Below are 12,494 nucleotides of genomic sequence, written 5' to 3' on the forward strand. Positions count from 1 at the left end.
TGGTTCTTGCCTCCTTTCTCTCACTAAGGATGTTCGAATCCAGACCACCTCTTTGATTCTTGACACAGCTTGGTTGTTTTTGCCAAGAACCTGTTCTCCCTCTCTCACTGGGAGAAGCATTTCTTGGAAGTCTTTACACAATGCAGCTCTTTTGTTATAACACATGTCCTGTGCAACCTCTCTCACCGGTTGCACTTCGTTCAAAGTCTGGAGCTCCTCTTGGTCCTCTTTTAAAAGTTTAAAGTTTTTATCTTCTGAAGTTTCAGTCTGTGTCTCAAAGCTGTCTGTGGGTGCTGGGTTTCAATCCATAACTTTGTAAGTCTTTTGTATTCTTTTACTCCCATCATCACCTCTTGAACTTTTTCCCATACACTTTGTATCCCGTTCTCACACACCTTGTCAGATTGTTTTGACTGTCTGTATCCTTTGTCTTCTCAAGTTACAATATGGCGCATAGGCTGTTGTGCCAGAGGCAAAATCCAATCTTAGCTGGTCGGGGCCTCCAGGTTCCTGCCACCCGGTTACCGGAGAGCTCATTATTAAGCAGTTCCAATTTTGCAGAAGTCCACACAGAAAATCACTCACCTCCCCTTGGCTCCGCTACCACAGGGGAAGAATTCAATTTAGTTTTTAGCAAAGTTCAGAGTCCCGTTCCAGCATAATGGCTGCAGGCTCGGCAATTGCTTATTGGTTTCTCGGTGGGGACTTACAGGTCCACATCAAGTCTTTGAAGGCATCTGGCGTGCGCTGTCACTGGCACGGAGCTTTGCGCCTCAGAGTTAGCGAATCGACCCAAGGCTCCGTCCCGCTCAACCTGCTCATGTCACTCCAAAAAAGGGGGTTGTCGGGCGGCGAACGGGACTCTAAGGAGCTCAGCTTAGAGTGCCCACGTTCCCGAAAAGCTCAATTCGGGGGTTCTCCGGGTGGCCGCTTCGCTCAAGCGGCTCTCCCCCCCTCTGAGGCGCAGGGAACCTCGGAGCCCAAGAATTCCCTCGCCGGCTTCCATTAGCGCCAGACCGGAAGTCCGGGTTTCAGTGGGCTTTCACCCAGGAAGCCTTGTGCCACAATAAATGTGCTCATCTTGAAGGGGCCACTTCAGATTCTGCCCCTCCCACCCCCAGAGCTGACTTATTAACTGTATTGAAGGGTGGCTGCTTAAGAGTGAGAAGATTGTCGATGATGAAATGCAATATGTTCACAGACTGTATGCAGTCCAGCGTTATCTGCTATCCCAGAAAATACCGGTATTTTATTTCCTTCTTGGTTTCTTGCAAGCTTTCCCCCCCTGAAATCTGGGCAGTGCATGCTGTGGAAGGACAGATGGTGCCTTTTCCTGGCCTGTAGATGTTTTGATTTATAGCTCCTCTACCCCTAAGGCAGAAAACATGTGGATTTAGCCTCTCGTACGGTGATGCAGCTCGGTAGCCCAATCCAAAGTGCCTTAGGAGCTCCAGCACAAACCTGAGGCTCCGTCATAAGCAGGGACTGCCTCCCATTAATCTCAAAGGCGCCTAAACATCAGCATCCATCCTCCAATCTGCCTCCAATTTTGAAAGGAATAAGGAAGCCCTTGCATATATAGCAGCTTCTGTGCTTTTTGAGCTCATAAAAATTTCCTTTAAGTCTGACAGTGACAAGTTTGGCTATGTTTGCACAGGTTGAACCAGATGGTTGAGGCGCCTTTGGCAGCTGGCCAAACTAATTGTACAATGTCGATGCAACTACTTGCACCCGAAGGTGGAGTAGGGCTCACTCCCTGATTTATCTTCCCCGTTCCCTTTTCTGCGTCACAGAACAGTGTTGATGTTTTGCTAATTGGTCTGGGATGAGCAAGAACTGGGGGAGATTTGTAAGGTTATGCAATGATAACGTGAAATAATATTTACCTGTTTTGTGCTGTTTTTTCTCCAGGTATCATGGCTATCTTGTTCTCTGGCATCGTGATGTCCCACTACACTCACCATAACCTCTCGCCGGTTACACAGATCCTAATGCAGCAGACACTGAGGACCGTTGCTTTCATGTGTGGTATAAGCTGCCTTCTTCTTGGTCTCCTTAATCTGAACTTCAGCTATTCAAACGTTTCCTGATTATCCACATACTCCTGTAGATCTCACGTAGCTATAGACTGGCTTGCCATCATTATTTGAGTTGTACCTTTGAAGTCGAATGGAATCCGTTCCGGAAGTCCGTTCGACTTCCAAAACGTTTGGAAACCAAAGTGTGGCTTCTCATTGGTTGCCGGAAACTCCTGCAGCCAATTGGAAGCCCTGTCGGACGTTCAGCTTCCAAAGAACGTTTGCAAATCAGAACACTCACTTCTGGGTTTGCGGCGTTTGGGAACCAAAACGTCTGAGTACCAAAGTGTTTGGGATCCAGGGCATGACTGTATTATTATTATTAATCATTTATATGCTGCTCATCTGAGTTACCCCAGCCACTCTGGGCAGCTTCCAACAAACTGAAACTCAATAGAGCATCAGACATTAAAAACTCCCCTGAGCAGGGAATTGTTTCTCACATTTGTATCTTGCCAGGCCTCCATGGAGCTCAGGGCAGTGTGGTTAGGAGTTATTGTGCACAGCGTGGTGTGAGAGAGCCAGTGTCGCATAGTGGTTGGCGTGCCGGACTAGGACCCGAGAGGCCAGGGTTCGAATCCACACTCAGCCATGAAGCTCAAGGGGTGATCTTGAACAAGTCACTTACTGTCTCTCATCCTAACCTACCTCACAAGGTTGTTGTTAGGATCGAATGGCAAGGAGGAGAATCCTGCGCCCCACCTTGAGCAAGTAGCAGGGGTTTCAAGTTATTGTAAGAGTCCTGCTGGATCTAAGGAACCTGCGGCCCTCCAGATATTGTTGGACTCCAACTCCCACCAGCCCCCACCAGCATGACTAGGAATGATGGGAGTTGACGTCCAGCAACATCTGAAGAGTCACAGATTCTCCGTCCCTGATCTAGTCCAATGTCTTGGACATCACTGCATATCGATGTTTCTGGGAAAGCCAGCAGTGGGGGAATGGAGGTGATGTCTCGCCTCTGCTGTTGTCCCTTAGCACCTGCTAATCTCCTCCCCCCGGTGAACCTGAACACTTAAGATACCTTGGGTAGCAGCCGCTGCCAGAACGATCACATCTGAATTCATCTAACCGCCGTTTAAAGCCATTCAGAGACATGAATTATAGGCAGAGAGAGAAATGTTCCTGTAGCCAGGGGAGTATCTCTTCCACACATTTCCGACTTACTAATACGGAGTCTGCCAAGCAGTCTAAAGTCACCTTTACTGCCAAACAGGATAAAATGTGCAGTAAATCTTTTTCTCTCCCTCATCCTCCGGGCTCTGGCTAAGACTTGCCACAAGATTGATAACAAAATAGATCTCTTTGACTCCTTTCCCCCTCTAGGCTATTTTTAGATTTAGGAGACGCAACATGCCTATGTTGCTGTTAAAAGCTTTTGGATATAAAGAAACTTTTTTTGGGGGAGGGGGGACCTGGTAACAAACGAATATGAAAGAATATGAAGTGACTAAATATAAAAAGTATTCTCTGCATAGCCCATCCTTTCTGATATTGCCTTATTTTAGCCATTTTTGTTTGTCATTTTAAGTGGGGATTAAATTATTGTTATTATCATCATCACATTTATGTCATACCTTTCATCCAAGGAGCTCTGGGTGGTGCACACTGTTCACCTCCTGGTCCTTATTTTATCCTCACAATAACCCTGCGGGGTAGGTTAGTCTGAGAGACAAATGATTGGCCCGAGGTCAACTAGTGAGCTTCATGGCTGAGCCCTCTTCTTACTGGTCCTAGTCCAACACTCTTAATTGCTAAACAAATTAATTAGTTTTAAGCACATGCAGTTGTCTACAAAGTTTTGTTTTCTGATAACTCCCTAATCAACTAGTTACATGAGCCCAAATGTAAGGCTCTTTGTGTCAGTACATCCAAAGTACAATCCATTTGCTCTCGGGATCTGTTTCTCTGCTGTTCCTGCTCACGGTTCTCATACAGGTAGCATATACATACAAGTTCTTTAATTATTGTCTAAAATTAAGTGGGGTGGGTTGCTGTTGCTTTTGTTCACCAGTTCAATGTATGCTCCCCCAACTTAGAACATAAAAGGAAATATAGTCCAATTTTAGAGCTTTCTGTGAAGGAGGCAGAAGAGGAACCTCCTACTCCCTCTTTCCTCTTCTACTGCCTTTAAGAAGAAAATAGAAACTATCAGGGTGTCATGAATGCTTCTTTCCATTTCTCTTTACAACACTCTTCCAGCTGCCTGTTCATTTATACAGCTGCATACGTATCAAGCAGTCCTTTTAAGCATTCCCCACACCGTTCAGACCAAAGTAATTCAGTGCTAATAAACTGCAGCATCAAAGGGTCATCCATGTGGTTTTGCATTATCCAGCCTGGTTGACTGTTCATCTCTGTTCTCTCTCTTTCAGAAACATGCGTTTTTGCATTTCTAGGCCTGTCAATATTTAGCTTTCCTCACAAGTTTGAAATGTCCTTTGTCATCTGGTGCATAGTAAGTACTTTCTTCAGGGATAAACATTCAGACTTTTTTTAGATAGGTGTTGTATTGAGCTCCTCTGGTGCTGTTTCAAAGGACCCCCAAATTTTAATGGTTCCATTTTCTGATGAGCTATGAACCCACTGAGTAGCCATCATGGTTTGTTTGTTTTTTAAAAAAAGATTCTCTTTTGCAAAATAGGAATAATGGCAAAGCATTCGTGGTGACTGCACTTAGGGGCACCATGTCAAAAGCCTGAGACAGAGCTTTTCAGAAGTTCTGAAAGATCTTGGTCAAAGTCCCCAAGGGTCTGTGATTTTGGCATATATTCTCTTTGTAGTATATTTATCTGGGTATATGTGAAAAGTTCAAAAATGCAGGTCTCAAGAACAGGGTGAATGAGAAAGTTAAGTAAATTAACAATCACACTCTGGAGTTGTGGGATTTTCTTATAATTTAGAAATGTCTGCCCTAATGAAATCCCATCGACTTTTAGTGGCTGTGCTCTTGAGTTAGCAGAGCTCTGTGAATAGATCAGATTAACAAATAGGTTTCTGAAGTCCACTTAAAGGTTTCTTTGGTCGAGGCCACCCTCACTTCCGTGGAGGGGGAGTTCCATAATCTGAAGGCCTTTTCTGTGGTGGCCCCTCAGTTTATGGAACTGCTATTTGTCAGAATAGAATTTAGCAGACTAACAGAAACCTGCAATTTACTCTTCCGGGGGGTGGGGATTTGGATGGGGCTATGTCCTCTACCCTCACAAGCTTATGCCTCTGGCCCTAACTGTTTCCCTATGAAAACATTACCACACGCCACTGCTCTTTACCAACCTCGCAGGAGCCAGGGTGGGGCTCTGTCTTAAGAGCCTCACTACAAGGCTGGGAGAGCAGCTTGCACAGCACATTGCCCCTGATCTTGACGCACTGCTTACCTGAACAGCCCCTCAGTTTGCCTTTTTCCTGAGCCTTTCATTGACCCTTCGCTTCCTGGGACATGGACCTTGCACTGCCCATTGGTTTGCTTTTTTCCTGAGCCCTTATTGGAGCAAATAACTTGCCTGGAATTGGACCTTGGAACAGCCTTGGGCATTCCTGCCTTGCACAAATCCCCTGCAACCAGGGACCCAGCTAGGGCAAGACATTGTGACTTGCCCAGTCCTGCATCCTGTTTCCAGCATTGGCCTGCTGGGTGCCTCCATAATAAGCTTGCAAGCACGACAAAGCAGTGATGGCTACCTTGTTTTGTTTCCCCCCCATGTCTGCTACTGGAGAGGTACTGCCTCTGCCCATTTTGCTCTCAGGAGGCCTTGGGAGCTAGGCATTTGCTTCTCTTTCAAAACGAAAGGTGCACATCTCAGAACATGACATGTTGTTTTGTAGTGGTTGTGCAAGAAACCCATAGTTCTTGCCTAAGCTCTGATAATATAGTTGTGTTTACTTAATATGCACTCTGCTCCCTTGCATATTTCCTTGGAAGTGTCTCTTTTTATTTAGTGCTGCTTTATTTCCAAGTAAACATGGAGATTATTGGCTGCCTGTGCTGTCTCATAGTCAGAAATAGTTAAGAGTGTCAGAACGATGGATTCCCCTCCCTGCTTTCAGTGGGTAGTCTAAAGAGAATTAGTCTACAGCAGAGACTGCTACTAGCAGGGAGTGTTATTCTGTCACTGTTGAACAGTGAATTGCCAAGGGGAGGAGCATATGAATGATCTTCGAATTGTAGAGTTGGAAGGGGCCCCGAGGCTCATCTAGTCTAACCCCCTGCAATGCAGGATTCGAACCGCCGACCTTCTGATCGGCAAGCCCTAGGCTCTGTGGTCTAGACCACAGCGCTACCCACATCCCTGATGGGGTATAACTGAGAAATAATTTTTTAAAAATGTATTATTTTACATGCATCACACACATTATTGTAACCTACCGGTATATCATGAGCTACACCCCACTCCCCTTCTTAAAGGAATAGTTTTAGTTCCTTTAATGAAAACACTTTAGTTAGGGCAGTGACCTTCTTACGCTTTCCATGGATGCAATTCTTCCTCTTCCCGCACAGCCCCTAAATCTGTTTTGTGTCCCCCCCCCCGACCCTCTTGAGCAGATTTGGGGAGAACACGGGGCATATGCAGGGACAGGAGAGGGAGGGGGAGTTGTGTAAAATAGAAATCCTTTTGCTGCTGGAAGCACTTCCTTGGATACTACCCCTTGGCAGAAGAGCTGGTGTATAATGGGTTATTTGTGACTCTGATTGTCATCTGATCTGAGGTATGTCCTCACAAGCTGCTTACAATTTGGACTGCTCCGATGCACCTGGAAGAATGCTTCCCCTTGCCCAGTGGCTAATTTGCTTGCTTTTTGACAGGTGCTTGTGCTTTTTGGCAGAGCTGTCAATATTTTCCCTCTCTCCTACCTGCTCAATTTCTTCCGCGATCACAAGATCACCCCAAAAATGATGTTCATCATGTGGTTTAGTGGTAAGTATTTTGGATTACTTGATGCTTTTTTAAAAATCCTAGTTATTTCTTCATATTGTACTACTGATCAACGTTTATGGAGCAATGCAAGCAAAAAGACAGGTCCCTGCCCTGAGGAGTTTACAGTTTCCATTTTTTTTTGTATGCTACTAATTTAACTGCCCTGCAGAAAAAAGAGGGGCATCAGCCAGCAGCAGAGCACAAGTTTTGCATGCTGAATCATAGAATCATAGAATCATAGAATCATAGAGTTGGAAGAGACCACAAGGGCCATCCAGTCCAACCCCCTGCCAAGCAGGAAACACCATCAAAGCATTCCTGACAGATGGCTGTCAAGCCTCTGCTTAAAGACCTCCAAAGAAGGAGACTCCACCACACTCCTTGGCAGCAAATTCCACTGCCGAACAGTTCTGCGGCTGAGGCATCTCCAGTGGAATGGCCAGGTAGGAGGTTGCTGTGTTTATGGATGCTGTGTTTATGGAGCCAGGTAGGAAGTGATGGGGAAAGACCTCCGGGTGGAGACCTCCGGGCAGAGTTACTGCCAGTCAGAGTAGGCAATACTGTCAGAATGATACTGGGCTTGATGGGCCAGGGACCTTACTCAGCGTAAGGCAACTCAAATGTCCAACATTTTGTGAAGGAGACACTAGGAACATAGTAAGCTGTCCTATACCAATGGTCCATATAAATCAGTTATGCCTGCACTGACTCACAGCAGCTCCTCAGGGCTTCAGCCAGGGGTCCCTCCTAGGCCTGTCTGGAAATGCCAGGGATTGAACCCGAGACCTCCTGCATGCAAAAACATGTTACCACTGAGCTGCAACCTTTTCCCCAACAGAGACAGGGTGAAGGGTAACAAGGGATGACCAATGCAGCCTTGTCAAAAATCTGTGCTCCTCAAAGACCGTGCATCACTCATAATTTTTCACTGTCCATGAGAACAAGGCAGGGTGCCGGGCATGGGATGCACCCAGTCTTAAAGCAACAAGCAAAACAACCAAATTGTTTGTGTAGCTTGGGAAGCCTGCCCACTGGTAAATAAATTGCTTTCCTTATTTTGCGGGCTTTTCCTCTGCTCATTTAGGCTTGCGTGGGGCCATCCCATATGCCTTGAGCCTCCATTTGGGCTTGGAGCCGATAGAGAAGCGGCAGCTCATTGGCACCACGACAATCATCATTGTGCTGTTCACCATCTTGTTACTGGGAGGAGGAACCATGCCCTTAATCAGACTGATTGACATTGAAGACTCCAAAGCCCGGCGAAAGAACAAGAAGGACATTAACCTCAGCAAGACAGAAAAAATGGTGAGCTCCTTTTCCTTCCAGGCTTAAGCGGGGCGGATCCTTCCCTTTCGCCAAACTTTCTGACTGCTTCTGTCACTGTATGGGCATTAAAGGAAAGGAGAGGCTTGCAGGCCAAGGAGTTGAAGGCCTCCTAAATGTTCCGCGTGGAACATCTCTGCCCTTTAATCTAGGGCTTGACAGAGCCCTTTTCCAGTTTGTAATACCACTCACAACTTGAAGTCTAATGGCAAGTTATTTCCTTTAAGTGAAATAGCATTTCTGCTGAAATTCAGTCATGATAGCACTGGGTGGACTGAGTCACATATAAGTAAATGTCAATAACACATAGATAGTGAGTCACACATCACTCAGGGAGACAGTGGTGTTCCCCTCCGCCATTAAGCTGCAGCTGTAAATCATTGGCAAGCATTTCAAAATGGGGATATGGATGACTCTGTTCAGAGAAAGGCAGAGAGAGTTCCCCAAAGAGTAAAGGTTGCTTACGCCCACTATCTTGCCAGACCAGAAGTACTGTGAAACAGTTGGCTCTACCCAAGCTGCTCTTCTGCAAGGTTCAGAACAGGCCAGTGTGTACTGAGAAAATGAGTTGTACTGAAAGAGCATTCAGAGCCACACCTCACGTGAATCTTCACATAAAGGCTGAAGCATCTTTTCCCACTTCCTCTCATCTCTATGTACTTTTCAAGGCCAGGTTCATTCTACAGGATCTGACTTTCACCCAGATTCATCGAAAAGCGAGCAGAGTGTGTGTGTGTGTGTGTGTGTGTGTGTGTGTGAGAGAGAGAGAGAGAGAGAGAGAGAGAGGAGAGAGAGAGAGCCCACACATGCATGCACACTTATGCTTTCTTTCTCTTGTGGGGAGGGGAGGGGGGAGCTGATCCAGGGCAAGGGGAGAGAACCAGAGCAGGTGGCTCCCACATCACTCACTCAAAAATCCAAATGCACCCACGGCCTTTAAAACACTGGTGACTCCAACATCATTATCTCCCATCGAGGACACTTAAAAGCCTAGTTTACATGTTGTGCTAAGCCACAGTTTAGTGGCATGTGCCACAGTTTAGGCCAGGCATCCCCAAACTTCAGCCCTCCAGATGTTTTGGGCTACAATTCCCATCTTCCCCGACTACTGGTCCTGTTAGCTAGGGATCATGGGAGTTGTAGGCCAAAACACCTGGAGGGCCGCAGTTTGGGGATGCCTGGTTTAGGCTCAGGGGGCTTCCCCCTTTCCTATGGTAATGTTTCTTGACCATCTACTTTGATGCTACTGGTGCAAATCCAGACCGGGCAAAGCTCGGTTGGAGGTTTCATTCACAAAAGAGGCAAGCAGTCCCTTGCAGATGCGCTTGCCGCTTTCCTTCTCCATGTGTTTGGCACAGCCATAGCCGTCAGCAGTATCAGAGCAGGACTGACAAATGTCATGGCAGTTTTAGCCTCCTCTGAACCCACATTCTTGAAATGGTCTGCTGCAAATTGGCAGTCCATTACCCGAACAATCGTTATTTTTTATATTGGTGCTTTCCATCGGGGGTATTGATTGGCTTCAGGGAAGTATGTGAATGGGAAAGGCTAAGAAGTGACCGAGGAAACAATGGTTTGAGATTCTGATGTTTCGTTTCCCTTCTCTGATCTCTCCAGGGTAACACCATTGAATCTGAACACTTGTCCGAACTCACTGAGGAAGAGTATGAAGCCCACTACTTAAAGCGCCAGGACCTCAAAGGCTTTATGTGGCTCGATGTTAAATACTTGAATCCTTTCTTCACTAGGCGGCTCACACAAGAGGTGGGTTTGGCCATTGTGCCTCTGAACATAATAATAATAATAATAATAATAATAATAATAATATAATTTTTTATTTGTACCCCGCCCATCTGGCTGAGTCTCCCCAGCCACTCTGGGCGGCTCCCAATCGAATATTAAAACAATACAGCATTAGCACAATTACAAAAGTCACAAACAATACATCAGGCATCCCCAAACTGCGGCCCTCCAGATGTTTTGGCCTACAACTCCCATGATCCCTAGCTAGCAGGACCAGTGGTCGGGGAAGATGGGAATTGTAGTCAAAAACATCTGGAGGGCAGAAGTTTGGGGATGCCTGCAATACATAAACCGCATCAAAAAATACACAACCAAATGGAAAACAATTTCGACATAAATCAAAATCTAAAACTAAGAATACATCCTTAATACAGTTTAAAATAAGATAGGTAAAAAATACCAGGAATTTAAACAAAAAACAAAATAAAATGGAGCCCTCTCTGCCCAGCAGCAGTGGCGGCAACAGTCCTTAGTTTATAGAGCCCATCAGGCCCCGCCCTGGGCCAGGTGGTGAGTGGCTGGACTGGGGCCTTCAGGCACTGAGCAGAGGAGGAGTCCTGGCTGGTAGCAGCAGCAGCAGCAGTTCTTATAGGCCTCGGGCCCTGCCCTAGGCCAGGTGGTGAGTAGCAGGACTGGGGCCTTCAGGCACTGAAGGAATTTGCTGGGAATTGCAGGTGGGCAGAGTGCTGTTGTGCTCATGTCCACCTTGCAGGCTTCCCACTAGCATCTGGTTGGCAGCTGGAACACTGAACTAGATGAGCCATTGGCCTGATCCAGCATGCTCTTCTTACATTCTGAGGAATCATTTCCCACAGCAATGTCCTGAAGCAGTTTAGAAGGAAAATATATAGTGATACTATAAAAAAACACCCAACTTATTAAAAACACTATTAGTGTAAAAACATTCAATCCAGATGCCTAGATGCCTAGGAGACAAACAAAAACAAACTACAGTAACCTATATTTGCTTGGTGCTGAAACAATGACAGCATTGGTGCCGTTCAGGCCTCCCTGGGGAGAGAGGTTAGGTGTGGGATTCAGGAGAGAAAGGGCATTCCCAGGCTGAGACCCTGGCAGAGAAAACTCCTTCCACCTGCAAAGTTTCTTTATTCTGTGTGAATGTTGCCCCTATGCTCCCTTTTTCACAGCGTGGTTGGATGAGCTACAGCAACATTTTGTAGCATACAAAGAAATCTTTCATAATTAGATTCGGTGCCTGCTTTGTTCAGAACCCACACGTTCAGAACTCACACTTTTCAGCTACAGGCTGTGCTTCCAACGTAGGGAAAGATAGAAATGCTGTCTAAAGTGGTTGCAATGTTCCTTTGCCTTAGGACTTACATCACGGACGCATACAGATGAAAACCCTCACCAACAAATGGTATGAAGAAGTGCGACAAGGGCCCTCCGGTTCTGAAGATGATGAGCAGGAGTTACTGTGACAGGGTGGACTCCCTTGCGTCGATGACACCAAAAATTAGATTTATGACAGTACTCGAGTTGTGCAGAGTGTACTCAGTATACACCTTTGTAAGAGTGCCACCTGGAAACTCCTTTCCTAAGAAAAGGTTGCACCATAGTTTGAAATGAAGGACGATCTCTAATGCCAAATGTCTCTGGGAGTTATGTCGAATCCTTGAACAGCAAGCACCATCTACTTTGGAATAATGAGAAAATGGGCTGTACCCATTATGATTTGTTCTGTAAATGTACATTAGGGAGCTTTTGTAGGACTGTGTCAAAAAACAACAACCCGTAATGCACTTTATCCTATACTTTGTCAAATACACTGACCCATGGTGGGAATGAATGATGAATAATACTGTGAACTTCCATCAGTGGGGTGAGCAATTTAAATTATTATTTCAGGTCCATCTTTACATTTGCTCTGTTGGTATATTATGGGCTAGGGGTGCGGAGCAAGAATGGTACCAGAAGACTGTTACTGTGCATGAAGAAAAGCACCTAATTAAAGCCTCGTTGTCTCTGGTATTTCAGAAGATGTTGAGCTGTTTTCTTATTTCTGAGATTGAAATGGCCTGACCCTGCTCCTTTACTTCACTCACACTTCACCCTCCCTACAGTTGCGATGTAGAACTTTGCTTGAATTTAATCCCCAGCTCTCTCTCTCTCTCAACAGCAACTTGAGAACATGTGTATTATTCATTCATTTCCTTTCTTACCCGCCCTTCACCATAAGGTCCCAGGGCGGGCTTACAGCAACGTAAAAATGCAGCATCAAAATCAGTTAAAACAAACTACAATCTGAAGAATAGGTTGGGGACTAAAATGTATACCTCTGAGGTGTCATAAACCTGGGCAAAGAGTTAGCATATGATGAAAAACATACAGTCCACTTGCCAGACTCGCCTCCCTA

At 45.8% G+C, this 12,494-nt stretch overlaps 1 protein-coding gene across 2 annotated transcripts in view; it reads left to right on the forward strand.

The window, feature by feature from the left end:
• Positions 1-11,902, forward strand: part of SLC9A8 (solute carrier family 9 member A8) — a 61,316-nt gene extending 49,414 nt beyond the window's left edge. For both annotated transcript variants that reach the window (XM_035121465.2, XM_035121467.2), the window contains exons 11-16: positions 1,912-2,028; positions 4,454-4,536; positions 6,880-6,991; positions 8,076-8,296; positions 9,932-10,078; positions 11,452-11,902. In XM_035121465.2, coding sequence (XP_034977356.2) covers positions 1,912-2,028; positions 4,454-4,536; positions 6,880-6,991; positions 8,076-8,296; positions 9,932-10,078; positions 11,452-11,559 — 788 coding nt within the window. In that variant the 3' untranslated portion in view covers positions 11,560-11,902. The remainder of the gene's footprint in view (positions 1-1,911; positions 2,029-4,453; positions 4,537-6,879; positions 6,992-8,075; positions 8,297-9,931; positions 10,079-11,451) is intronic.
• Positions 11,903-12,494: the final 592 nt, after the last annotated feature.

This window comes from Zootoca vivipara, chromosome 7 (assembly GCF_963506605.1).
Source record: "Zootoca vivipara chromosome 7, rZooViv1.1, whole genome shotgun sequence".
In the NCBI taxonomy this organism is placed as follows: Eukaryota; Metazoa; Chordata; class Lepidosauria; order Squamata; family Lacertidae; genus Zootoca; species Zootoca vivipara.